General features: G+C 39.3%; 3 protein-coding genes across 3 annotated transcripts in view; all 3 read left to right on the top strand.

The window, feature by feature from the left end:
- The first annotated feature begins 40 nt into the window (after positions 1–40).
- Positions 41–7,352, top strand: LOC148981508 (uncharacterized). The gene is made up of 8 exons (XM_089130721.1): positions 41–146; positions 2,789–2,945; positions 3,863–4,049; positions 4,734–4,829; positions 5,482–5,577; positions 5,966–6,061; positions 6,856–6,951; positions 7,314–7,352. The coding sequence occupies exons 1-8, from the start codon at positions 41–43 to the stop codon at positions 7,350–7,352; spliced, it is 873 nt and encodes a 290-aa protein (XP_088986847.1).
- A 1,330-nt stretch (positions 7,353–8,682) lies between these two features.
- LOC148981507 (uncharacterized) lies at positions 8,683–18,014 on the top strand. The gene is made up of 7 exons (XM_089131531.1): positions 8,683–8,774; positions 10,574–10,645; positions 10,824–10,988; positions 11,066–13,055; positions 15,953–16,003; positions 17,208–17,291; positions 17,532–18,014. Exons 1-7 carry the CDS (start codon positions 8,706–8,708, stop codon positions 17,747–17,749), a joined length of 2,649 nt encoding a protein of 882 aa, XP_088987657.1. The 5' UTR covers positions 8,683–8,705; the 3' UTR covers positions 17,750–18,014.
- A 2,735-nt stretch (positions 18,015–20,749) lies between these two features.
- The window catches only part of gna11b (guanine nucleotide binding protein (G protein), alpha 11b (Gq class)), a 54,258-nt gene continuing 47,243 nt past the window's right edge, over positions 20,750–27,764 (top strand). The window contains exon 1 of the mRNA XM_039684344.2: positions 20,750–21,711. Coding sequence (XP_039540278.1) covers positions 21,576–21,711 — 136 coding nt within the window. The 5' untranslated portion in view covers positions 20,750–21,575. The remainder of the gene's footprint in view (positions 21,712–27,764) is intronic.

Below are 27,764 nucleotides of genomic sequence, written 5' to 3'. Positions count from 1 at the left end.
CCCGGGGTGACGCTGAGACGTGCCCGAGTTCAACATCGACATGAGACGGAGGAGAATCAGACCAGCAAAAGATGCTGAGGAACATGTTATCAATGCCATCGACAAGACTGATGCACTGGAGGCTAGATACATAAATGATCATAAAGGTAGGTTTGTAGAGAGTTTATAGATGTGAGTTGATTGTAAAGAAATGGTTTTATTATCTTACTACGGAGCTCCGCACATGACCGCACATGTAAAATGTATATCATGGCGGCCATTAATCAGTAACACGTTCACACAAGTTTGATTAAACTAACACCACCAGGCAACAGATTAGTAAATCGTGGTTATGTATAAAGGAGTCGTCGAATTAATTATATCTTATATGTAATGTTATAGCCCGCATTAATGAGTATGGCTCCTTAATGTAACTGTTAACTATCTATGGTAAGGTAAATTATTTTCCACAGCTTCTTAACGATGATATTTTATGTCATAAATGACCCAATAGTATAGTAACTATGATTCTTTTCAAACGAATGGGTTCTGGGGTCATTTAAAACCTAGAAATATGAGGGATATTTTAAAATTGTGATTTATTTTATGTTGAAAAAAAATCTGATTACATATAATTATTTACTCCTTTACAATTTCTTTAAAAACAACAACAAAAACAACATTTGAGCAGTTTTGCAGTAAATTGTCTAAAGTAGTTAGTATATTTTTAATATGTATTGAATGTATATGCTAAGTGTTTTCATGTGAGTCACCATGTGAGTTCAAACTATTTGCCCCATGGGGATTAATACGCTTTAAACTTAAACATTTATTTGAAAAAGCCTTTAAAGGGATCTTACCTCAAGGTCATCCAAGATGTAGGTGTCTTTGTTTCCACAGTATTTTCAATTTTGACATTTTTTGGTCAAACCGTTCTTGTCTGTCAGTCATATACTGGAGGTGAAGGGGGTCCTCAATCGATTCACCTCAAAGAGCATGCACAGAGAAGTCCAAATTAAACATGATTTAATGACTCGTAATTGTAAGTACACATTGATGGCCTAAGACACGAAACGAGCGGTTTGTGTGAGAAAACCAACAGTATTTATATAGTTTTTACCTCTTGTTAACAGCCGTCGAACTGATCTGAATCAGATGTCCAACTGAACCAAACTGAACCGTCTCCAGAGGTTACGCCGGAAGTGATCTCTCGCGCGTCTACGTCACGCATTGTTTACACAGAGATTTCGGAAGTTTTACCTTTCACTAAACATATTTAGATATATCGAAATCGTCTTCCATTGCGATTTCCGGTATTTCTAAATATGTTCAGTTGGACATCTGATTTAGATCAGTTCGACGGCTGTTAACAAGAAGTAAAAACTATATAAATACTGTTCGTTTTCTCACACAAACCGCTCGTTTCATGTCTTATGCCATCAATGTGTACTTACATTTACGAGTCATTAAATCATGTTTAATTTTGACTTCTCTGTGCATGCTCTTTGAGGTGAACCGATTGTGGACCCCCTTAGCCTCCAGTGTATGACAGACAGACAACAACAGTTTGACCAAAAAATGTCAAAATTGAAACTACTGTGGAAACAAAGACATCTTGGATGCCCTTGAGGTAAGCTAAAACATATCAAAAATTAATTTCAAAGTGAACTATCCCTTTAAATGTGTGTCTTGACAGTGTTCTCTGCGATTCTTTGTCAAAAGTTGTAGAAACCCTGGTTAAACTATTACAGAAGTTATTTATAATGGGCTAACCATTAGTGTATTATTAAAGGATTAGTTCACTTTTAAATAATATAAATTTTAAATAATAACAAATCACTTTTAAAATAGTTCACTTTTGCTGATAATTTACTCACCCCCATGTCATCCAGGATGTCCTTGTCTTTCTTTCTTCAGTCGAAAATAAATTAAAATTTTGATGACAGGATTTTCTCCATATAATGGACTTCAATGGGAACCAAACGGTTCAAGGTCCAAAAGAGAGTTTCAGTGCAGCTTCAAAGGGCTTTAAACGACACCAGATGATGAATAAGGGTCTTGTCTAGCGAAACCATCGGTCATTTAAAAAAAATGACCGATCATTTCGCTAGGCTGCACGAAACGATCTGAATCTAGTATCTTATTAATAGGCAAAAGTACCTATCAGACAGTGGTTAAAAAATAGTCTCGATAAGTCGATCCCTGAACGCCGTTCATACAGTTCAGAAGTTCGTTGAACTTCATAGAGTTCAGATCACTCAGCACGACGTTCATGGTTTGACTTATCGAGACTAGTTTTTAAGATGGCTCCTGTCTGTATACACTAAGTGAACTGTCTTTATAAAGTATCTTCTTATTAAACAGTCTGTACACTTACAAACTTCTCAATGCTTCGTTTTGCATGTATGGAGCCTCATTATATTACTGCGTTAGTGTGGGGCTATTTTGAGCCTTGTTAGTGGTATAAACTAGCGATTTCTCTTTACTTAGTCAATGCCCCCATTGCTAGAATTATATGCTAAACAGTTTTTAGAGATAAAACTCTTTACATTCGATTATCATGAAAACACACCTCAGAGAACGATTGACTAGGTACCGATGTTTTATTAGACCAAAAGGTTCATTGTTCACCGGAGTTCTCCTTTAATTTCTTTTTCGACTGAAGAAAGAAAGACAAGGCCATCTTGGATGGCATGGGGGTGAGTAAATTATCAGCTAAAGTTTTTTTTTTTTTTTTTTTTTTTAAAGTGAACTAGTTCTTTAAATGTATAGAATGGATTGTATTAACATTTTTTTACCCTTTTTTCAGGTCGTGGAGTGTTTGCATTGGCCCCTTTTAATAAAGGAGATTTTATTGTTGAATATAGGGGGGAAATGATTGCTTTAATCGAATCTGAACGCAGAAGAGAGGTCAATCAGAATACTGTGTATATGTTTGACTTCATCTGGCAAAACAAGAAGTGGTGGTAGGTTTTTAAAATAGTTTAATTTTTTGATAACACTTTACTTGAAGGGGTGTGCATAAGACTGACATGACACTGTCATAAACATGACATAACACCTGTCATGAACATGAAGGAGTCTTTATGAATGTTTATGACTGTCATTAAGTGTCATTCGGTACATTGACGCTTTTAATGCAAAGTTGACATTGTTTAAAATGTCTTTGTTATGACAACTTGACATTAACAGCGACAAAAAATGTCTTGATTATGACAACTTGACATTAACCAAGAAATCATAACCTGTCACATATGTCATAACAGGTCTAATTATCAAACTTAAAGAAGTTATTTAGCTTTGCGTTTACATTACCCTGTCATATGTGGTTGGTTTTGACTTTGGCCGTCATGACACCATTATAACTGTCATGAATATTTTACTTGTCCTCAAGTAAAGTGAAACACACTGTACTAGTTATAAAGATGTCATTAAGGGTTATTACACTGTCAAATGCTGTCAAACAACAGTGTCATTAATATTTCCCCTTACCTCAAGTAAAGTGGAACACGTTGGACTAGTTATAAAGATGTCAGGTTGACAGGTCATGATTTCTTGGTTATTTTTAAGTTGTCATAACAAAGACAATTTAAACAAGGTCAACTTTGCATTAAAAGTGTCATAATTTACCGAATGACACCTAATGGCAAAAGTCATAAACATTCATAAAGACTCCTTCATGTTCATGACAGGTGTTATGTCATGTTTATGACAGTGTCATGTCAGTCTTATGCACACCCTTTCAAATAAAGTGTTACCAATTTTTTTAATTTACATGAATAAAAAAAAATGTTTTTTTCTTTGTTATAATGTCCTAATTTGGGTCTTGTTATGGTTTGTTAGGTTAGGCTAAACCTTCATATTTCATGTTTTTTTTTCTAAGCATTGATGCAACTCATGAGAACACCACTCTAGGCCGGCTCGTGAATGATGATGTGAACCCAAACTGCATGATGAAAAAGGTTATTGTCGAGGGAACGCCACATTTGTGCCTTTTTGCAGCAAAAGACATAATTCCTGGAGAAGAAATCTCATATGACTATGGAGGAAGTGACTGGCCTTGGAGAAAGGTTTGACAAAATTTGGCTACTTTTCTTCTTTGTACAGTTATTTGTCTGTCTCTGTCTATCCATCCATCTATCTATTAGTAGGGCTGTGCTAAAATATCGATACAGCTAACTAACGTTATATTTTTCCACAATAGTTTATCAATATTTCAACCACTTGTATCGATACTTAAAAAAAGATATATGAAGAGTTCAGATGCAAAAGCCTCTAAATGCCGTTTGAAATTTTCTTCTTTAATGATGATTTTTATCAAACTTGTATATTTAAGTTCAGTAATTTCACTTAAATAACAATTAATAGGTAATTATCATTGCCATTTAAGTGAAATTACTGAATTTAAATATACAAGCTTGATTAAAAATGATCATTCTTGAAGAAAATTTCAAATGGCACTTAGAGGCTTTTGCATCTGAACTCTTCATATATATATATATATAGTATATAAAACGTTCAGTCTGTCCTTCTCTCTATCAGTCTGTCCGTCTCATCTCTCTATCAGTCTATTATATTTGGTCTCGACTCTTACACACTGTTTCTAATGTATTGTACGTAGTGGGGACCTGTAGTGTGTCAGGAATGCTATATAACCCCCATAAATACACACACTTCCTACAGGTTTAGCATAGTGGGGACCTTGTCTTGTAAGTAATCAATTATAACTAATTTTTGTAACTCTTTTGTTATAGGCTACATGCAGCAATGATGATGAAGACATGGTGACCATAAAGAACTGCTCTGGGGATTCTGGAACAACTGTTGGCGTTTCACGACACACTGTTGAGGTACATATATTCAATATCTCTCTATCTAACTCTCTCTCTCTCTCTATCAGTCTGTCCGTCTCTCTCTATCAGTCTGTCCGTCTCTCTCTATCAGTCTGTCCGTCTCTCTCTATCAGTCTGTCCGTCTCTCTCTATCAGTCTGTCCGTCTCTCTATCAGTCTGTCCGTCTCTCTCTATCAGTCTGTCCGTCTCTATCAGTCTGTCCGTCTCTCTCTCTATCAGTCTGTCCGTCTCTCTCTATCAGTCTGTCCGTCTCTCTCTCTATCAGTCTGTCCGTCTCTCTCTATCAGTCTGTCCGTCTCTCTCTCTATCAGTCTGTCTCTCTCTCTATCAGTCTGTCCGTCTCTCTCTCTATCAGTCTGTCCGTCTCTATCAGTCTGTCCGTCTCTCTATCAGTCTGTCCGTCTCTCTATCAGTCTGTCCGTCTCTCTCTCTATCAGTCTGTCCGTCTCATCTCTCTGTCAGTCTATTATATTTGGTCTCGACTCTTACACACTGTTTCTAATGTATTGTACGTAGTGGGGACCTGTAGTGTATCAGGAATGCTATATAACCCCCATAAATACACACACTTCCTACAGGTTTAGCGTAGTGGGGACCTTGTCTTGTAAGTAATCAATTATAACTAATTTTTGTAACTCTTTTATTATAGGCTACATGCAGCAATGATGATGAAGACATGGTGACCATAAAGAACTGCTCTGGGGATTCTGGAACAACTGTTGGCGCTTCACGACACACTGTTGAGGTACATATATTCAATATCTCTCTATCTAACTCTCTCTCTCTGTCTCTCTCTATCAGTCTGTCCGTCTCTCTCTCTATCAGTCTGTCCGTCTCTCTCTCTATCAGTCTGTCCGTCTCTCTCTCTATCAGTCTGTCCGTCTCTCTCTCCATCAGTCTGTCCGTCTCTCTCTCCATCAGTCTGTCCGTCTCATCTCTCTGTCAGTCTATTATATTTGGTCTCGACTCTTACACACTGTTTCTAATGTATTGTACGTAGTGGGGACCTGTAGTGTGTCAGGAATGCTATATAACCCCCAAAAATACACACACTTCCTACAGGTTTAGCGTAGTGGGGACCTTGTCTTGTAAGTAATCAATTATAACTAATTTTTGTAACTCTTTTGTTATAGGCTACATGCAGCAATGATGATGAAGACATGGTGACCATAAAGAACTGCTCTGGGGATTCTGGAACAACTGTTGGCGTTTCACGACACACTGTTGAGGTACATATATTCAATATCTCTCTATCTAACTCTCTCTCTCTCTCTATCAGTCTGTCCGTCTCTCTATCAGTCTGTCCGTCTCTCTCTCTCTATCAGTCTGTCTCTCTCTCTCTATCAGTCTGTCCGTCTCTATCAGTCTGTCCGTCTCTCTCTCTATCAGTCTGTCTCTCTCTCTATCAGTCTGTCCGTCTCTCTATCAGTCTGTCCGTCTCTCTCTATCAGTCTGTCTCTCTCTCTCTATCAGTCTGTCCGTCTCTATCAGTCTGTCCGTCTCTCTCTCTATCAGTCTGTCTCTCTCTATCAGTCTGTCCGTCTCTCTCTCTATCAGTCTGTCCGTCTCTCTATCAGTCTGTCCGTCTCTCTATCAGTCTGTCCGTCTCTCTATCAGTCTGTCCGTCTCTCTATCAGTCTGTCCGTCTCTCTATCAGTCTGTCCGTCTCTCTCTCTATCAGTCTGTCCGTCTCTCTCTCTATCAGTCTGTCCGTCTCTCTATCAGTCTGTCCGTCTCTCTCTCTATCAGTCTGTCCGTCTCTATCAGTCTGTCCGTCTCTCTCTCTATCCGTCTGTCCTTCTCTCTATCAGTCTGTCCGTCTCATCTCTCTATCAGTCTATTATATTTGGTCTCGACTCTTACACACTGTTTCTAATGTATTGTACGTAGTGGGGACCTGTAGTGTGTCAGGAATGCCATATAACCCCCATAAATACACACACTTCCTACAGGTTTAGCGTAGTGGGGACCTTGTCTTGTAAGTAATTAATTATAACTAATTTTTGTAACTCTTTTATTATAGGCTACATGCAGCAATGATGATGAAGACATGGTGACCATAAAGAACTGCTCTGGGGATTCTGGAACAACTGTTGGCGTTTCACGACACACTGTTGAGGTACATATATTCAATATCTCTCTATCTAACTCTCTCTCTCAATTCAATTCAATTCAGAAAGCTTTATTGGCATGACAAAAAATACATTTTGTATTGCCAAAGCGTCAAAACAACATAGAAAATGATTTGGAACATTTAGTACACAAAATATTAAAACTGATATCATAAAACAATAATAATAAAATGAACAGATTAATAAATAAAATAAAATGGATTTAGAAATCATCTATATATATATATATATATATATATATATATACATAAAAAGAAAAATATTGAACATTATATACATGTGTGTAGGTCTTAGGCTGTGAGTGAGTGCGTGTTTAGTGTATGTTTGCTGGTTTCTGGTCGTCCCTCAGGATGTGGCAGGATGCTACAAATTTTGCAGCTATATTTGAGCATTTGGCTTCTTCGCCAAGAATGAAACAAAGTTTTTGGGTCGGATTACAGGTGTTAAATTGGGGAAATATATTATTAATTTTGGGGTAATAATGGTCTCTGATGTGTTTATATTTTGGGCATTGAAGTCTCTCTCTCTCTCTCTCTCTCTATCAGTCTGTCCGTCTCTCAAGATTCAAGATTCAAATAGCTTTATTGGCATGGTTAAAGAAATCTTTACATTGCCAAAGCATTCAGAACACTATAGAATATAAATAAGTAAATAGTTAAATAAAAAATAGTAAAAATAAAGTAAAGTTTTTTTTTTTTTTTTTCTTCGTGGAGATAAACATTGCAATAAAAAGTTCAATCTACTAATATTTACACAGTGTCTCTAGGTGTGTAGTTTGTAGTCTCTATCCTCTCTATCAGTCTGTCTCTCTCTCTCTATCAGTCTGTCTCTCTCTCTCTATCAGTCTGTCCGTCTCTCTCTATCAGTCTGTCCGTCTCTATCAGTCTGTCCGTCTCTCTCTCTATCAGTCTGTCTCTCTCTCTATCAGTCTGTCCGTCTCTCTCTCTATCAGTCTGTCCGTCTCTCTATCAGTCTGTCCGTCAGTCTGTCCGTCTCTCTATCAGTCTGTCCGTCTCTCTATCAGTCTGTCCGTCTCTCTCTCTATCAGTCTGTCCGTCTCTCTCTCTATCAGTCTGTCCGTCTCTCTATCAGTCTGTCCGTCTCTCTCTCTATCAGTCTGTCCGTCTCATCTCTCTGTCAGTCTATTATATTTGGTCTCGACTCTTACACACTGTTTCTAATGTATTGTACGTAGTGGGGACCTGTAGTGTGTCAGGAATGCCATATAACCCCCATAAATACACACACTTCCTACAGGTTTAGCGTAGTGGGGACCTTGTCTTGTAAGTAATCAATTATAACTAATTTTTGTAACTCTTTTATTATAGGCTACATGCAGCAATGATGATGAAGACATGGTGACCATAAAGAACTGCTCTGGGGATTCTGGAACAACTGTTGGCGCTTCACGACACACTGTTGATGTACATATATTCAATATCTCTCTATCTAACTCTCTCTCTCTGTCTCTCTATCAGTCTGTCCGTCTCTCTCTCTATCCGTCTGTCCGTCTCATCTCTCTGTCAGTCTATTATATTTGGTCTCGACTCTTACACACTGTTTCTAATGTATTGTACGTAGTGGGGACCTGTAGTGTGTCAGGAATGCTATATAACCCCCATAAATACACACACTTCCTACAGGTTTAGCGTAGTGGGGACCTTGTCTTGTAAGTAATCAATTATAACTAATTTTTGTAACTCTTTTATTATAGGCTACATGCAGCAATGATGATGAAGACATGGTGACCATAAAGAACTGCTCTGGGGATTCTGGAACAACTGTTGGCGTTTCACGACACACTGTTGAGGTACATATTTAACTGTGGCATTTTAGTAAGCATAATGTAAAGTAAGTTTGTCATTGTTGGTAAATAAACCATGACATGATGATCAGGACCCTAAACTGGAGGGTCCTGTTAGCTACTTATGTCAGTGGTTCTCAAAGTGGGGTCCGCGGACCCCTGGTGGTCCGCGAGCTAAAGCCAGGGGGTCCGCGAAATAATTTACAACCTAACGTTTTTTTCCATGCTATGAGTCATGTTTTCTTTATCATCTGAAAACATGCTGTTTATTCCTAAGTAACTTATATAAAGCATTTAACATAAAACAATACAAAGTAGACACTTAAAGTTTTCTATAGATAGATAATATCTATAGATATGTCTTTGCGTCAAGTAGATTCGCTGCTGTTGATTTTGCGGGACGTGCGCCAGAAAGGAGACAGAGACAGAGAGACGGCATGAACCCGCATCCGGTTCTTTTCTGTATTTTTAAAAGGCATGACATTTTGTAGTCATTTATAATGTAGCCTATACACAAATAAAAAAATGGACACTTTACCGTTTCGGATGATGCACTCTTGTCTTATCTATGACCATAAATAAGAGTATTCCTGTTTCCACTGCTGAGGAAAAATTCCCATTTAATTGCGCGCCGGTGTCTCGCGTGCGCGCACAATAGTCAGTTCTAGCACTGCTACAGATTTGACATTAGAAGTCTGATCATTATCAAAATAAAAGTGCATAGTGACAGGGCCGTACCCACAACTGAGGTTGCAAGGATGCACATCGCGATGATACTGACCTTCTCGTCTGAGGTGCTTCAGCAGACTAACAACGATAGCTCGTCAATGTCAAAATGTTTGAGTCGGAGTGAACTCAAAGTTCCCCGCACAACGTTTCAGTCAACGGTCATAAAGTGCGAGATAAGATGTAAGCCTAAATTAACATAAACTAAACAGCTGTTTTAGATAAAAGATTTAAAAAACGACTGAAACAATCAGTTTGCAAAGTATTAATCAAGCTCAACTTTAACAAAGGAAAAAGCAGGTCAATAGAAACATACTGTGCCCATGAGATTAACATTATGGTTATGGATTCATATATTTAACATATACTGTATGTTTTTTTAGCTAATTACAGTAGCTCAAATTAACAACGCACGCACCTATTAAACATAATGCCATTATCATTGTATTTATAGGCTTATGGGCTTTATTTGTGTGCAGAATAGGCCTAATTATTGAAACATTTCTCTTTTAAAGCCATTCCTGATTGGAATATGTGATTGTGTTTCGTGACATCTTGACAAAAAAAAAAAAAAAATATGCCACTGACTGACATGCTTCTACTAAATCTATAGTTATCCAATTGTGGGGCCTTAAAACACCTTAAAATGCACATGTGTAGATCAAGAACATCAAAAAATCCTAAGTGAGGGATCCTAAGTGATTCCTAGCAAGATCACTTTCGTTACCTCAGTAGGCTATTTAGAAATTCCTGCATAGTACCCTGGGTGGAGACCATTCATTTTGTGCAAAAATATTTCATTTGCCGCTCACACATTAACTTTGTGCTGCAATAACTGTTATAAATATGAGGGGGGTCCTTGGAATTTTTTTTTCTTCTGAAAGGGGTCCCTGGCACCAAAATGTTTGAGAACCCCTGACTTATGTTATCCTAAGTTAGCTACTTGTCAAATACATGACCATGATTTATTTTTGAAATTGTTTAATAATAGTTTATTTTGCTTCAAGAAAGTCTTCAACATTTTGCCCTAAACTGTAAGGACAAGTTTTCACTTTATTTCTTTTTTTTTTTCTTAACAGTCTTTGGTTGATTACTCAGACAGTGAAGACGACATTTTGTGTTCTAAAATGATGATGACATCTTATAAACGGGTATTTATTTTTCATTGCTACTACCATTTCTCTTTAATTGCCTCATACTTCAAAAGCATTTTTTTTTTGTAAAGCTGCATATTTTTTTCATTGTGATAAACAGTCCTATAAGCATATATTTTATCTCGTTTATTTGAAGACTTGTCATTCTGACGTTTGCCTGTTTTGTCTTTCTTAGATGAGACCTGCAACTCATGAGGACTCTGATAATTACTCTGATAATTCCAGTGTAGATGAGAGTACAGACATTCAAGATGACATCAGACTGAAACATACACCGTTTGCAACGAGTGAACAACGTTCCACTTGTACCACAACAATCAAAAGAGCAAAAAACACCATAGTAAGTGTTTATTTTATTATTTATTTATTATTCTATGACAGAGGATTAACTGAACTGGATGGTTATTGTCTTTCAAGGCTAGAAGGAAGATTGCTGAGCACTCAGATGTTTTTGATTCGAGCGAAGATTTATCTGAAGTCAGTGAGGAAGAGTACATTCCGGACACATCACAAGAGAGTAGCGATACAGATAGTAGCGCAAGCCTTACTGTTTCACTGAAAGGTAAAAGAAAGCTCCACACTTTGCCAGTCCAGTGCACTTCAGCTGAGAACGGAAGCACCAACTACAATACTCAAAGCAGCTGTGACTTAGGGAGCCTCCAGAGCCATGGTGCAACCTCAGTTCCTGACAGTACAAGTTCAGTGTTTATTCCAGCTATCCTTAAAAAGAGGGATGGACTGAGAATGTATAGTAAGAGACAACATTGCTTTTTTTGTGACCGTCCTTTTACGAAAATTGCTAGACACCTAGAGCGCAAGCATATGAATGAAATAGAGGTAGCAAAGGCTCTAAGTCATCCAAAGGGCTCCAAAGAAAGGCGAATGCAGCTTGAGTATTTGCGCAACAAAGGCAACTTTGCTTACAATTCTACTGTTATTAACACAGGCTCAGGACAGATGATTCCACGGAAACTGCCTAAAAAGACTTTGGATGGAGAGAAATTTTTGCATTGCATTTACTGCCAAGGACTGTTCTTAAAGAAAACCCTGTGGCGACATTTTAAAATTTGCAAATTCAAGCCTTCTGAGGTGAAACCAAAACCTGGTAAAACCCGTGTGCAGGCTCTTTGCAGCTTTGCACAGCCTCCCCCACCAGGAGTAAATCATGGTGTTTGGAAGCTGCTAAATGCCATGAATCAAGACCAAGTGGCACTTGAAGCTAGGAATGATTGGTGCATATTAGAGCTGGGGAAGCATCTTTACAATAAATACGGTTCAAGAGTTAAAATGCATGAATACATCCGTCAAAAGATGAGAGAGCTTGGAAGACTCCTTATATGTACTAGAGAGGTAACACCCCTTACATCTATCAAAGAGCTCATCCATCCCACAAACTTTATGCATGCCGTTAGTGCAGTAAAAAGAACAGCTGGATACATTGAAGAGACCAATATATATGAGAAGGCAAGTGTTGCTGTGAAACTTGGGCATAGTCTGAACAAAATCGCAATGCTTATTGAGAGCCATTCTACCATCAATGGAGACAAAGAAAGTGCAGAATTTGCAAATAGCTTCCAACAACTGTATCGAACCCGATGGCCTGAGTACATCTCTTCAACAGCGCGGCGAACAATGGAAGAAGCCAAGTGGAACTGCCCACATTTGCTCCCATTCACTGAAGATGTTAAACGTCTCCATGTTTATCTTGATGAGCAAGAGAAAATTTACCACAAACTTTTGTCTACACAGCCATCATCTCAGCATTGGTCAAAATTGGCCAAGGTTATATTGACTCAGGTTATGCTTTTTAATCGTAGGCGAGAAGGGGAAGTGTCACAGATGCCATTGTCCGCATACACCTCCAGCAACCAATCAGAAGCTCATCCGGATATTAGCATGGCCCTCACAGAGTTGGAAAATAAACTGTGTCAATACTTCAAGCGTATAGAGATCAGAGGCAAAAGAGGAAGAAAGGTTCCAGTACTTGTTACTCCTTCAATGCAAGAGTCAATCAGCCTGCTAATTAAAAACCGGAGCAAGTGTGGAGTACTGAATGAGAACCCTTTTCTCTTCGCACGTCCGTCTGCAATGACCTTTTTCAGAGGCTCTGACTGCATCCGTGAATTTGCAGGTGCATGCAATGCTAAGAATCCTCAAACTCTAACTTCCACCAAGTTGAGGAAACAGATTGGTACCCTCTCTGAAGTTTTAAATTTGAGTAACACTGAGCTCGATCAGCTGGCTGACTTCTTAGGCCATGATATTAGGATACATCGTCAGTTTTACCGCTTACCTGAGGGGACACTTCAGCTGGCCAAAATGAGCAAAATTCTTCTGCCCCTCGAAAAAGGACGCTTGGCAGACTTTAAAGGGAAAAATCTTGATGAAATCATCATTGATCCAGAAGGTACTATACACTGTTACATTACTTTTTATCCTTTATCTGAACTTATTAATTTAAAGATATTGGTTTTGTTTTTTATAATTCTGTAATGGTTTACACAAATTGTTAGAGGGTTTTGGGTAGGGTTGCACATTTATGGCCAAAATGATAATCACGATTATTACGATTATTTGCTGATTTTAACCAAAAAAAAATAGTATTTTCACAAAGGCTAATTATATCTGCTTTTACATTCATGTTGTGCTACATTCCTGCTAATATACACATCACCTACTCAGGCTAGTTAGACATTTTACGATCGATTTGCATTTTCTACGAAGGCATTCTTTGCAGATATAGCCTCTCCTCTCGTTACGCACTCGGGCTCTCCTTCCTCTCGTTACGCACTCGGTCTCTCCTCTCCTCTCGTTACGCACTCGGTCTCTCCTCTCCTCTCGTTACGCACTCGGTCTCTCCTCTCCTCTCGTTACGCACTCGGGCTCTCCTCTCCTCTCGTTACGCACTCGGTCTCTCCTCTCGTTACGCACTCGGGCTCTCCTCTCCTCTCGTTACGCACTCGGTCTCTCCTCTCCTCTCGTTACGCACTCGGGCTCTCCTCTCCTCTCGTTACGCACTCGGGCTCTCCTCTCCTCTCGTTACGCACTCGGTCTCTCCTCTCGTTACGCACTCGGGCTCTCCTCTCGTTACGCACTCGGGCTCTCCTCTCCTCTCGTTACGCACTCGGTCTCTCCTCTCGTTACGCACTCGGTCTCTCCTCTCCTCTCGTTACGCACTCGGTCTCTCCTCTCGTTACGCACTCGGTCTCTCCTCTCCTCTCGTTACGCACTCGGTCTCTCCTCTCGTTACGCACTCGGGCTCTCCTCTCCTCTCGTTACGCACTCGGGCTCTCCTCTCCTCTCGTTACGCACTCGGTCTCTCCTCTCCTCTCGTTACGCACTCGGGCTCTCCTCTCGTTACGCACTCGGGCTCTCCTCTCCTCTCGTTACGCACTCGGGCTCTCCTCTCCTCTCGTTACGCACTCGGTCTCTCCTCTCGTTACGCACTCGGGCTCTCCTCTCGTTACGCACTCGGGCTCTCCTCTCCTCTCGTTACGCACTCGGTCTCTCCTCTCGTTACGCACTCGGTCTCTCCTCTCCTCTCGTTACGCACTCGGTCTCTCCTCTCGTTACGCACTCGGTCTCTCCTCTCCTCTCGTTACGCACTCGGTCTCTCCTCTCGTTACGCACTCGGTCTCTCCTCTCCTCTCGTTACGCACTCGGGCTCTCCTCTCGTTACGCACTCGGTCTCTCCTCTCCTCTCGTTACGCACTCTGGCTCTCCTCTCCTCTCGTTACGCCCTCGGTTTCTCCTCTCCTCTCGTTACGCACTCGGTCTCTCCTCTCGTTACGCACTCGGGCTCTCCTCTCCTCTCGTTACGCACTCGGTCTCTCCTCTCCTCTCGTTACGCACTCGGGCTCTCCTCTCGTTACGCACTCGGGCTCTCCTCTCGTTACGCACTCGGGCTCTCCTCTACTCTCGTTACGCCCTCGGTCTCTCCTCTCCTCTCGTTACGCTCTCGGGCTCTCCTCTCGTTACGCTCTCGGGCTCTCCTCTCGTTACGCACTCGGGCTCTCCTCTCGTTACGCACTCGGGCTCTCCTCTCGTTACGCACTCGGGCTCTCCTCTCCTCTCGTTACGCACTCGGTCTCTCCTCTCCTCTCGTTACACACTCGGGCTCTCCTCTCGTTACGCACTCGGGCTCTCCTCTCGTTACGCTCTCGGGCTCTCCTCTCGTTACGCACTCGGGCTCTCCTCTCGTTACGCACTCGGTCTCTCCTCTCGTTACGCACTCGGGCTCTCCTCTCCTCTCGTTACGCACTCGGGCTCTCCTCTACTCTCGTTACGCTCTCGGGCTCTCCTCTCGTTACGCACTCGGGCTCTCCTCTCCTCTCGTTACGCACTCGGGCTCTCCTCTCCTCTCGTTACGCACTCGGGCTCTCCTCTCCTCTCGTTACGCACTCGGGCTCTCCTCTCCTCTCGTTACGCACTCGGGCTCTCCTCTCCTCTCGTTACGCACTCGGTCTCTCCTCTCGTTACGCACTCGGGCTCTCCTCTCCTCTCGTTACGCACTCGGGCTCTCGGTCTCTCCTCTCCTCTCGTTACGCACTCGGGCTCTCCTCTACTCTCGTTACGCTCTCGGGCTCTCCTCTCGTTACGCACTCGGGCTCTCCTCTCCTCTCGTTACGCACTCGGGCTCTCCTCTCCTCTCGTTACGCACTCGGGCTCTCCTCTCCTCTCGTTACGCACTCGGGCTCTCCTCTCCTCTCGTTACGCACTCGGTCTCTCCTCTCCTCTCGTTACGCACTCGGGCTCTCCTCTCCTCTCGTTACGCACTCGGTCTCTCCTCTCGTTACGCACTCGGGCTCTCCTCTCCTCTCGTTACGCACTCGGGCTCTCGGTCTCTCCTCTCCTCTCGTTACGCACTCGGGCTCTCGGTCTCTCCTCTCCTCTCGTTACGCACTCGGTCTCTCCTCTCCTCTCGTTACGCACTCGGGCTCTCCTCTCCTCTCGTTACGCACTCGGGCTCTCGGTCTCTCCTCTCCTCTCGTTACGCACTCGGGCTCTCCTCTCCTCTCGGACGCACTCGGGCTCTCCTCTCGTTACGCACTCGGGCTCTCCTCTCCTCTCGGACGCACTCGGGCTCTCCTCTCCTCTCGTTACGCACTCGGGCTCTCCTCTCCTCTCGTTACGCACTCGGGCTCTCCTCTCCTCTCGTTACGCACTCGGGCTCTCCTCTCGTTACGCACTCGGGCTCTCCTCTCGGACGCACTCGGTCTCTCCTTTATTTTTAAAATAATTTTTTTATTTTAAATGAAAGTTAAATGATTGATTTTTTTTTTTCTCTGTGTTTTCTACCTTTAGAGAATGTTACAGTGGACAGTGATTTAGAGGAGTCTACTTCCAATCCAAAAGGTAACAATTTTATTTAGCCAGTTTGTTCAAATTTATGTCCAGTTAAATTCTAAATTATGTTGTTTCTAGGGATGGCAAATTGGTTTGAAATGTGTGGTTCATCTTTAGATTCTTTTTCTCACTTTCTACTCTGGAAAGTGCATGTAGTCAGTTTAGTCTTTTCCCTCGTGATTTGCGCATGAGCCCGCACTCACCTCAAAACACTGTTGCCAACTTCTAAAGCCTGCTCAAAGTTGCTATATGTTGCTTAATGGGGTCATAAGCTAATTAGCATAATCATTGCATAATTCATGTAGTAATATTTGTCAAAAAAAACACCAGTTGAGATTGAGAGAGCGGCTTTATTCGCTAGACTTAAACCTAAAAAATACTCCTGTATATATGGTGTATTTGGAAAATGCAGTGTTTTAAAATGATCTTTCTGCTCAAAATACAGATTTGTGTTATCAACCAGTTTAGCTATTTTCCTTAACACGCCCATCTTGGTTTTGGTACTGGAATGCAGTCAAAATGCAGTATGACGTAATTCTGAGGTCCCAAATCCAATTTTCGAAGTAAAAACACAGTGTTACAGTTGTTTCGGTCACCTTTTGTCCCGACAAAATTAAAGTTATGGCTATATTTTCCAACCGCTGAATATGTAGACTTTTCCAGATTCTGACTAAGCTAGCTGCTGCAATAGTGACGTCACATGCATGCAATGATTACAAATGTGAATAGGGATCATTGGATTGTAAAATTTGTAGCAATTGTGCCTCTTTAAGATGGCAACTAATATTACGGAAATTTTATTAGTAATTAGTTACACTACTAGTTACCAGAGAAAGTAATTGTATTACTGTGCATTGCAAGTACTTGGTATAAGTATGATCCCCCATGGGTTAGAAGTAATTTTAAAAAACTGATTAAAAAAGATTACAAAATCCTCTTTTTATTCCAGTCCTCAGGACACACCTCCCAGAATATTTTAGATGACTCCCTAATTAAACACTAAGAAGCTGATAAGTTGAATCAGGTGTTTTAAATGGTCTAAGACGTCTCAATTCTTGTAGGTGAAGTTGAGAAACATTGCACTTTGTGTTCTTGAGTTATGTTGGTTGCACTTTAAACAGCACTGATAAAAATAACAGATGAGGGGTAGGGTAGCTTTATTAATTTAATTAAGATGTGTTAATGCTCAGACTTGCATCATTTTTACTTCCAGAATGCACTACAGTAACATCACCACAGCACACTGAATGTGAAGACGGCACACTTCCAGTAGACCCAGTGTCCAAAAAAAAGAGAGGTATGTTGATTTCGACTGATTGATGGTTCAAATGTTCTGCATTTGCATCAGGTTTCTATTTACATCATGATTTCTTTTAAGCATTTCAATATTAAAACTACAGAAGATTGAGATTATTTGTAACAATGAATGTCTAGAGCTGATCTCAAGGATCTGCATCTTGGACCGATTAAGAATTTAAGAAACAATTTCTTACTAGTGAAATAAGATATGATGTAGGCCTACTTGTTCCCCCTACAGGTCACATCAAGAGGACACCCTGGAACAAAAATGAAATCCATGCGGTAGAGAAACACATGATGAGATTCATAAAGAACCGCAAAGTTCCAGGGAAGGCAGACTGCGTAAGGTGTTTGGAAGCTGAACCATCTGCTCTAAAACATAGAGAATGGTCAGGTCTGAAGTTTTATATCAAAAATCGAATCTCCGCTCTGCAAAGAAAAGATGTAGCACACTAATATTGACACCATGTTGAGTATTGGTCACCGGGTAATATCTTTATCTTGCCTAAGTGGATTTGTTGATTGTTCTTTTACAAATGTTTTTTAAGGGTTTCAAATAACTTTTATACTGCAGTTAATGATTTGTTTTTAGCCAGTTTTCATCAACTTTTTTAAATGCCAAATGTTTACTATAAACGCAGGCATGCAAAAGTTTCATGCTCAAGTTTCTTTACTTATTGATGATGCGGTAACACTTTACGGTAAGGGTACATGAATTATCATAAATTCATGTATAAATTAATGCATGAATTATGCATTCATTCATGCATTAATATCTCATGAATCATCAGGAACCAACACAAGTTCAACGTTTTTCATTCATGACTTCATGAATGAACAACACCTTTATTAAAACATTAACTAAGATATGCACATCACCATGAATTATGATTTATTACGCATGATCATGATGTTTTCTTTGTTCTTAGTCTAGGTCAGTGACCTAGTCACCACTTTAGTTAAGGGGCCACACACATGATGAAGTCATTAATAGATTAATGCTTAGTTAATGATGACTATTGGACAGACACCATAATAGACCAATCACAGCTCATAGCACACACATTCTGTAAATCAAATACAGAAGTCATCATTAACTAAGCATTATCTATCAATGACTTCATCATGTGTGTGGCCCCTTAACTAAAGTGGTGACGAGGTCTTTTGAAACATTGATGAAGTGGCATAACTCTGAACAAAGAAAACATCATGATCATGCGTAATAAATCATAATTCATGATGATGTGCATATCTTAGTTAATGTTTTAATTAAGGTGTTGTTCATTCATGAAGTCATGAATGGAAAACGTTAAACTTGTGTTAGTTCCTGATAATTCATGAGATATTAATGCATGAATGAATGCATAATTCATGCATTAACTTATACATGAATTCATGATAATTCATGTACCCTTACTGTAAAGTGTTACCGATGATGCATTTTGATAAACAGTTTAGAAGTGTTTAGGTTTTATGAATAAATATGAACATAAGCATGGAATAGTGTTATCCTGGATCTATTTGTTGACTGACATTTGATGCAAGGTTTAAAAAAAATGTTAACATTACATGTCACATGTATTTATACACACATGTACTATACATACAAACAATGTTTGTGTGAATGTAGGTTGTACTTTTAGAAGTAAAAACATTTAATGTTGATTTGTAGGAAATATAACCCTGATATAATCAATAAATAAATTGAGTCAGAGTTAAAAAAAAAAGTAGATTCTCTTTTTACACTGTGTTCATTTTTAAAAGGCACTTTTTAAAAAGCAGTCTTCTCAAAATGAATTGATACAAGGATAAAAGTAGCTATGTCCATTCGATCCCCACAATGTCTAAAAACTAGTTAAGTGTGTGTCCATTCGATCCCCACAATGTCTAAAAACTATTTAGGAGTGTGTCCATTCGATCCCCACAATGTCTAAAAACTAGTTAAGTGTGTGTACATTCGATCCCCACAATGTCTAAAAACTAGTTAAGTGTGTGTCCATTCGATCCCCACAATGTCTAAAAACTAGTTAAGTGTGTGTACATTCGATCCCCACAATGTCTAAAAACTAGTTAAGTGTGTGTACATTCGATCCCCACAATGTCTAAAAACTAGTTAAGTGTGTGGCCATTCGATCCCCACAATGTCTAAAAACTAGTTAAGTGTGTGGCCATTCGATCCCCACAATGTCTAAAAACTATTTAGGAGTGTGTCCATTCGATCCCCACAATGTCTAAAAACTAGTTAAGTGTGTGTACATTCGATCCCCACAATGTCTAAAAACTAGTTAAGTGTGTGTCCATTCGATCCCCACAATGTCTAAAAACTAGTTAAGTGTGTGTACATTCGATCCCCACAATGTCTAAAAACTAGTTAAGTGTGTGGCCATTCGATCCCCACAATGTCTAAAAACTATTTAGGAGTGTGTCCATTCGATCCCCACAATGTCTAAAAACTAATTAAGTGTGTGTACATTTTGATCCCCACAATGTCTAAAAACCAGTTGCGTGTGTGAGCGGACCTCAGATTTACACAAAACCTGAAATGACCCCACAAGTAGCCAAAGTGTCATGTTTAAAAATTTTATAGCGAAATATTTGTAATCTGAAAGGACATTTACTAAACTGATATGGTATTAGTTGTCACAATATTTTTTTTAGGTCTTAAAGTTCATTAGAAAGGGTGGTCCTCATTATGTAGCATTTCTGACAGGTGACCCCCACAATGCATAAAAACAAGTATGTGTGTGTGTGTGTGTGTGTGTGTGTGTGTGTGTGTGTGTGTGTGTGTGTGTGTGTGTGTGTGTGTGTGTGTGTGTGTGTGTGAATGACTGGCAAGAGTTTCATTTTTCAAAACTTCCTTCTTTAATTTAGTCTTTATAATTAAAGAAGGTTAAATTATGTAACAATGTATCATTAGGCATTTCAGCTCAAATTACAATAAACTAGTTTTAAAAATGTATTTGAATCTTATAGCCTAATGAAAATTGTTTTTCTATTTTTTCTAAAAAAAAAAAAAATCTATTTTGACTATAACTTTTATTTTGATGTGAGTAAAAATACTCAATCCCATAGGGGGAATAAGCAAATATTATTAGTAGTATTCTTAATAGTAGGCTAGTCTATTTACATTTCCCTCATGGGATCATAAAAGCATATTCATCTATTATAAGTGCAAAACTGTGAATGCAACGTATGTCCTTTTTGAGTGTGTGCAGAAATCTGTTCTATAATGCGAGACTGCTGTGAAAGTAATAGCGCTCAAGCCAAGTACACACACTATTTCCTCAGAATAAGGGACACACCCCGGAGTGAGCGTTTTCAGATCAGAAAACCTGACTGACTTTGTGCCGTCGACCAAACTTGACAGTTCCTGTTATCCGCACGCGCACAGTTCCCGCCTCTCCACTCCCTGTCAATCATCCGTGGAATCACACTAGTGTGCGCGCGCACGCAGCTCCGCTGATGTAGGAGGAGACGCTGCTGTCATACGCAAAAAAAGTGGCATAATCCATTTTTTAAAGGCACCGGGCTTTTCCCTTCCTTCTTCCAGGATTTTTATTTTTTTTTATTTTCTACAAGTGTTGTGACTGACTGAGAGACGACACAAAACGGAATGTTTTTGACATTATTCATTGTGAATGTGAAGCTCTGACGCTTCATTCACCTGAACGGACAGCAATTCCTCCTTTCCAGAGGAGTTTTTTTTCCCTCCGTTTGAAGGGGTGGATACTGCTGGAGAGCTGGGGGTGGGGGGGACAGCCAGGAAAAGTGGATGTCGCGACTGTGCGATCTGTCCCGTTTTCACCGGGACCCGTGTTGGTGGTGAGCCGCCGCGGAGCCGTTTGTGGGAGTGTCGCACGTACGCGAGGATAGTTTGTCCTGGATTTTTTAATCATTTGCGAGATAAGGCTCCCGGACCTCCTTCTCCTCGTCTACTCTATCCTCCCTTCCTCATCCCCCCGGTTTGTCTTCCTCACGTACCTCCGTGATTTCACAGCGGTCCGTACGCGGGGTAGAGGCTCGCGCTCGCCGCGAGAGGACTGAACACAGCGCGCGAGGCCCCCCGGCCCCCTCCCCCACTCTCAAACCCCCTTCAGATCATCTCCTCACCTCCCTCTCATTTTTCCCCTTCTTCTTCTTAATATTTTACCTCAGAGAAGGAGAATAAAGGGGTTATTTCATTTTTTTTCGCGCCTTTTTTCCAACGGCCACTCGAGCGAGTTGGTATTTTTGTATTTTTTCTGGTTTCTGAAGCCCCGACGAGGCCAGTAAAGCAGTGGGGATGACTTTAGAGTCGATGATGGCCTGCTGCCTGAGCGAAGAGGCCAAGGAGTCGAAACGGATCAACGCAGAAATCGATAAGCAACTGCGTCGAGACAAAAAAGACTCGAGACGGGAGTTGAAGCTGCTTCTGCTCGGTACGGAGACCGCAGTTGCCGCCGCTGCCGTCGTTAAACTCACTCACACACATACACACACTCACAGTCAGTCGACAGGTTTCGCTGTGGTTTTCAGCTGTGACTTGTGGTGCTAAACACACCACCCCCGTTTTAGTGTGGTGGCGGGTTGAGGTGTTTGTGGTTAATGTTTATTTATTTATTTATTATTATTCAAGTGAACAGTAACTACGAAAAGTGCTAAGGCGTTAGCGCTTTAGCATGGGCCGAATGCTGGACAGGGCCTGGCATGCAATGTAACAGCACACAAATCTCAGCATGCTCTCTGTTGTGTGCATGTACATGATAGTGCTTGTCATCATAGGTCTTCCTATATAATCTTACATTAGCTAGTTCATTTTTCTAGCTGTCACTTTTGTGTTATGTGTGGTGTCCTGTGTAATATTGCATGCTGCTTTATAGACCTATGTGCAATCAATAATGAGTTTACTGTATGGCTGGTTTGCTTTAAAGGATGCTAGGTGTCAATAGGTGCAAATTATATGAGACTGTTTTGTGGTTTGTGTTACTGCATTACTACTGTCAGATTAGACTATTCAAATTTTGGGGAAATTTGAGGTTTGGGAGATTGTCGGCTGAACGTTTACAGCTTCAGTGATTTTAAGTATAGAAATGTGCATAGTTTTGGTTTGTTGATGGGGGTTAAGGTGTGAACCATTTAGCGCGTGATTTAATTTATTTATTTTTGCTAAATGGTCTTGGTGTCACTCACATGCAAAGTTGGTTGAGAACATAACTGCAATAAAGTAATAGCATGTAGTTAACAATTACTTGTTTACATAGGATATCTGATGTATTATATATTGTTTAAGAACCGAAAACGTTTTAGTTTGACTGAATTTTACTTAAATTACTTCTGAAATCCATTTTTTTCCTTAATACCTGTCATTTAACACATTTTACACACTTGTTTAGACAATAATTCAAGAAGGTCCAGACTTTAAAGCTTTTGTACTTGGACATTATGACAAATTAACGTAGTTATTGTAATTGTTTAACTATACCTATTGTTAAAATAAGAATATAATTAGGTAAGACCATTGATGACGCTTCATTACCATGCTAAGGCCAATGTAAACGTATTTCTTATGCAGATTTGTTATGAAAAATGGCAGCCTACACAGACATAGAAACTATATCTACAACATGCCACAGTTGTAATATAAATCTTTAGTGAAAAATCTATTTCCTTAACAGGTAATCTATTATAAATTCTACAATTTAGTCAAAATTTACCTCGATTAAACTCAATAAATTCTAGTTAAGGTGGTCATGAGAAGTTTAAAAAGCTTTCTAATTTATATTGGTGCAGGATCATATTCTCACGTCTTTTTTTGTTTATGTGGCTTTTTTAGATCACTTTTTTACTTTATCCAGAGGGTTTTAGAGTAAATAGAATTTAAATTGGTCGCACATTTTATCATCAAAAGAACGTCACACTGGTGAACGCGCGTAGGCATGCACAATTAAATAAACCGGGCTTCAGACATATTGCACAAATAATTGGTTCATAGGGTAATTTGGTGCTTAAAAAGCTGTGTATCATTAATTAATAGCCTGATCCTATGTTTCCATTAATTATGGTGTATATTGGGTGGTTATAACCCATACCCCCCACCCCCGCAAACTACGCCCCTGAGTATATACACTTTTCTGTAGCTTGCAAAGGATGTATTTCCCTTGATAATTTTCAAATTAATGAGGAAAAAAAAACAATTAGTTTGTAGGTATCAGCCTTGAGCGCTAAACGTCAATCAATTTACCATGTCCGTCTGTGCCACCTGTCAAGTTTGGGTCGCTGTTGCACTTTTAACATTAATTCTTGTGTCAAATTATCTCAAAATGGTGGACAGTTATTTCCTTATGAGGGCGTGAGTGCTCTGCACACTGGACTCTGGTTACTCCCAAGGAATGAGAATTGGATGCTTTATCAAGCTGTGAAGTTTGGTTTCTGTTCTGTCAAATATGACTCAGTGAATTGGTAAGTGGTGATATCTGACACGGACAACCGTCATCCATTTCCTATTAGTCAGGACTGTTTTTCCGCTTGAAACCACAAAATGAGCTGCTAGTATGGATCATAAAATACTATGAAACTGAGCTGATGATAAAGACAGATAGGAAGAGATGGACAGAAGTATGAGTTTTGGTGACATCATGTGTTAAAATTATGTCCAATTGACCCTTCGCTTACCTCCGCCCACTTTGGTAATGGTTGACGAGCTTTACACAACATTTGGAATGAACTTGAAATGTGCTTTTTCAGCAAAATATGCCACAATTTACTTTTCATTCATTATAATCCTTCCTCAAATACCATCTGCCATGACATCAACCTGTTGTTTTTTTATGTTAAAGGTCTACAGGCGTCCCAATGAGGATGAATACGTTTGATACCTGATACAGTACCTGTAGAAACATTTAAGAAGTGTTATGCTCAATTGAACTTAATATATCTGTTGATATCATTTTCAAATGAGACTTAAAGGAGTAGTTCACTTTAAAAAAAACTTTTGCTGATAATTTACTCACCTGAAGAAAGAAAGACATGGACATCTTGGATGACATATACAAGATGTCCATGTCTTTCTTTCTTCAGTTGAAAAGAAATTAAGGTTTTTGCTGAAAACATTCCAGGATTTTTCTCCATATAATGGACTTCAATGGGAACCAAACAGTTCATGGCCCAAATGAGAGATTCATTGCAGCTTCAAAGGGCTTTAAACAACACCAGACGATGAATAAGGGTCTTATCTAGGACCTTTCGAGTCATGACTTGAAAAAACATTTTGATGAACGAGTTTGAACAGGAGAGTCACGAACGGTCATCACAGAACAAAGCAAGGCGAGCGTTTGTGTTTAAAAAACTTAAACTTTTTAATTTATTTTTGAAATGACCGATCGTTTCGCTTGATAAGACCCTTATTCATCGTCTAGCGTCGTTTAAAGTCCTTTGAAGCTGCACTGAAACTCTCATTTGGACCTTGAACCGTTTGGTTCCCATTGAAGTCCATTATATGGAGAAAAATCCTGGAATGTTTTCATCAAAAACCTTCATTTCTTTTCAACTGAAGAAAGAAAGACATGGACGTCTTGGATGACATGGGGGTGAGTAAATTATCAGCAAAAGTTTTTTCAAAAGTGAACTACTCCTTTAATGCATTTTTAGGTTTTACTGTCATTCATCAATGTGTTTTACTGAAAATGTTAACAGAATTTTCTGGGAGGTTCTGTGAAGCTTTTAAGCTACATTATCCAAGGGGGCGGAGCTTAGGAAAGGGTCAGATGACTTGAAATTTGCATCTTTGTTATTTGGAGTCTACTTGAGACATTGGCGAAGCCGTATTCAAGATTGTCTTTCATTTGAAGTTGCCACCACAACCTCATCTAGTCTAGTGAACTCTAGTTGTGTAACAGTGAATGATTCTGAGGACACATTGGCTCCTATGTGGCTTCGTGACCTCTGTGAAAATACAAGAGTTCGACCTTTATCGCTATGAGAGAATTAATAAGTAAAAGCTCTCTCCCTGTCTCATTCCCTATCCCGGCCTATCCCCATGCCACCAAAGGAAGTATATAAAAAAGCTTGTTGGTGCTCAGTCATCCTATTAATGGCCCATCCTAAATAAGTTAAAACTGTCAGCCTAACTCTGGATAAGTCTTGGCTAGTCTGGATTAGCCAAGACCTTAATAGGCTTTGCGAACACATATTTGCTTCAGTTGCTGATACCATAGCTGCTTTGTGTTAACCAGCTTCTCACTCTGTTAAAACAGCTTAGTGTAGTTAAGCTTTGACAAATTGTGGTTATCAGTAGGGCTGGCCGCTATTTCAGATATCACATTGTATTTTTGACGATTTTGCTGCACTTATTTGGTCACACCTTTTGGGATCATTGTCTTACATCTTACTTGTATTAGAGTAAGTCTCTGTGTGAGTGAGGCATTATTCATGTTTTGGAAGAAAAAAATTATTTTTACTGTATTTTAGACATTTTGCATTAAATCCATCCAATTGGCTACAATGGCTCTTTGGGTAAAATGAGGTTGTCTCGAAGATAATGGTCTGGAATATAGGCAAGGCAAGGCAAGGCAAGTTTATTTATATAGCACATTTGATACACAATGGCAATTCAAAGTGCTTTACATAGAAGAAATTAAAATAATCAAAAGAAATCAGAATAATTAAAACAGTTTAGAATAAAAAATAAGAAATAATGAAAAATAAAAATTATGATAAAAATAAAATACAGTAAATTAAATATCAAATGTTTTTCTTAGTTAGTTAATTAATTCCCTGGGAATCAAACCCATAACCTTGTAATTGATAATGCTGTGATCTACTTTTTGAACATCTTATATTCTCTCCTTTAAACCTTTAAAATTATTTTCTCATCATTTTATTCCAAAAGGTAATCTTTCTCATGCTTTTGGGCAGGGCTGTTTTGGCAGCCTTATATTAAGATCTCATATAGTCACAAAATGAATAAATATGTAATCCTAATGCTTGCATCATTAATATTATCTTACAGTTTGTTTGGGCTACAGGTAATGCAGAGTCACTGTTAAATTTTGTGAAATGTAGAATTTGTCCTATATTTGATTGACATTAATTGCACTTTCACGCTGAAACATACTAGGATGGTGTCCCGTTTTTACTGTGCTGCAAAATTGTACTGGGTGTGTTTGTTCAAATGAATGTGATTTAACATTTGTATTGATTCAAATTATTTTTGTCTTCTGAGCTGACTTTTAAAAATAATTTGTTATATTAATGGCATTCCTCGACAATATAACTAGAAAATAATTCATTATTATTTTAAAATAATGTTTATGAATTTCCTGCTGAATATCTGCTGTCTGTGCTTAGCGCTGAAGTAATGTGCCATGTATTGTTGCACAGATGTTTTGTCCTTTGAGTGAGAGCTCAGAGTTATTGTGAAGCTGTCACATCTTGAACTGAAATCTGGATATGTTATGTCATTCATGAATTCATTTCCAATGCACAGATGATTTTAACTGTAAACCTTATATTTTCCGTTTGACTTCTGAAACAAAGTAGTGTTGTTGTGTTTTAACCAACCTTAAATACAGGAGCTCCGTCCTGCTTCTGCAATGTAACTAAAATAGAATATGCAAAAAGAAACAGGATATTATTCTTGTTTTTTTTAAAAGTAAAAATTAATTGGAGTTGTTAAAAAAAATGCTTGTTCAATAGCTACACTCAATGCGATGGCACTCAATCTTTTTACGTTTTATTTGTTGTGTTGTGTTGTGTTGAGAGGTTAGTCTGTTAGGGTCCTCTGATCTGCTCAGAAGTCTTTTAGAAGACATTTGCATTGTTTTATCAAGAGGTTAGTCTGTGTTGTATGGATCCTCAGGCTCTGATCTGCTAAAAAGTAGAAGAAATACACAAAATTCATGTTTTCTTTTATATGTGCATTCACTCTCCCCCATTTTCGTGTGAGTGGGATAAGTGTGAAGTTAGATTTCCAAAAGCAGTGACTATTCCACGATGATTGCTCATTTAAGAAATTCCCAGAGATTCCTAATTATGCAATCAAGAAGCATTCACAAAATATGCTGTACCTTGCTGTCATCTTATGGTATCCAAGTATGAAATCTTCACCAAGTTGTAATCTCATGCATGCTCCCAATTAAGATGTTCTCCCTGATGATATAATTATACTCTTAATGTTAACAGCGTGTTTTATGTTTTCACCCTCGCAACTTTTACGTAAAGGGTTAGTTCTCCCAAAAATGATTATTCTGTCATCATTTACTTACCCTTTGCTAACCTGAAGACTTTCGTTCATCTTCGGAACAAAAATGAAGATCTTTTTGATGAAATCGGAGAGATTTCTGTCCCCCCATTGAAAGCTACGCAACTGCCATTTTGACTTTAAAAAGTAAAAAGAGATCGTAAAACTAATTCAAATAAATTGAGAGGTTTAGTCCAAATTTTCTGAAGAGACTCGATCACTTTATATGATGAACAGATTTAATTTAGTCTTTTA

The sequence above is a fragment of the Pimephales promelas genome, chromosome 5 (genome assembly GCF_988280905.1).
Source record: "Pimephales promelas chromosome 5, fPimPro1.hap1.1, whole genome shotgun sequence".
Classification (NCBI taxonomy): domain Eukaryota; kingdom Metazoa; phylum Chordata; class Actinopteri; order Cypriniformes; family Leuciscidae; genus Pimephales; species Pimephales promelas.
The sequence above is the reverse complement of the archived record's forward strand: the minus strand, read 5'-3'. Positions and strand labels throughout refer to the sequence as shown.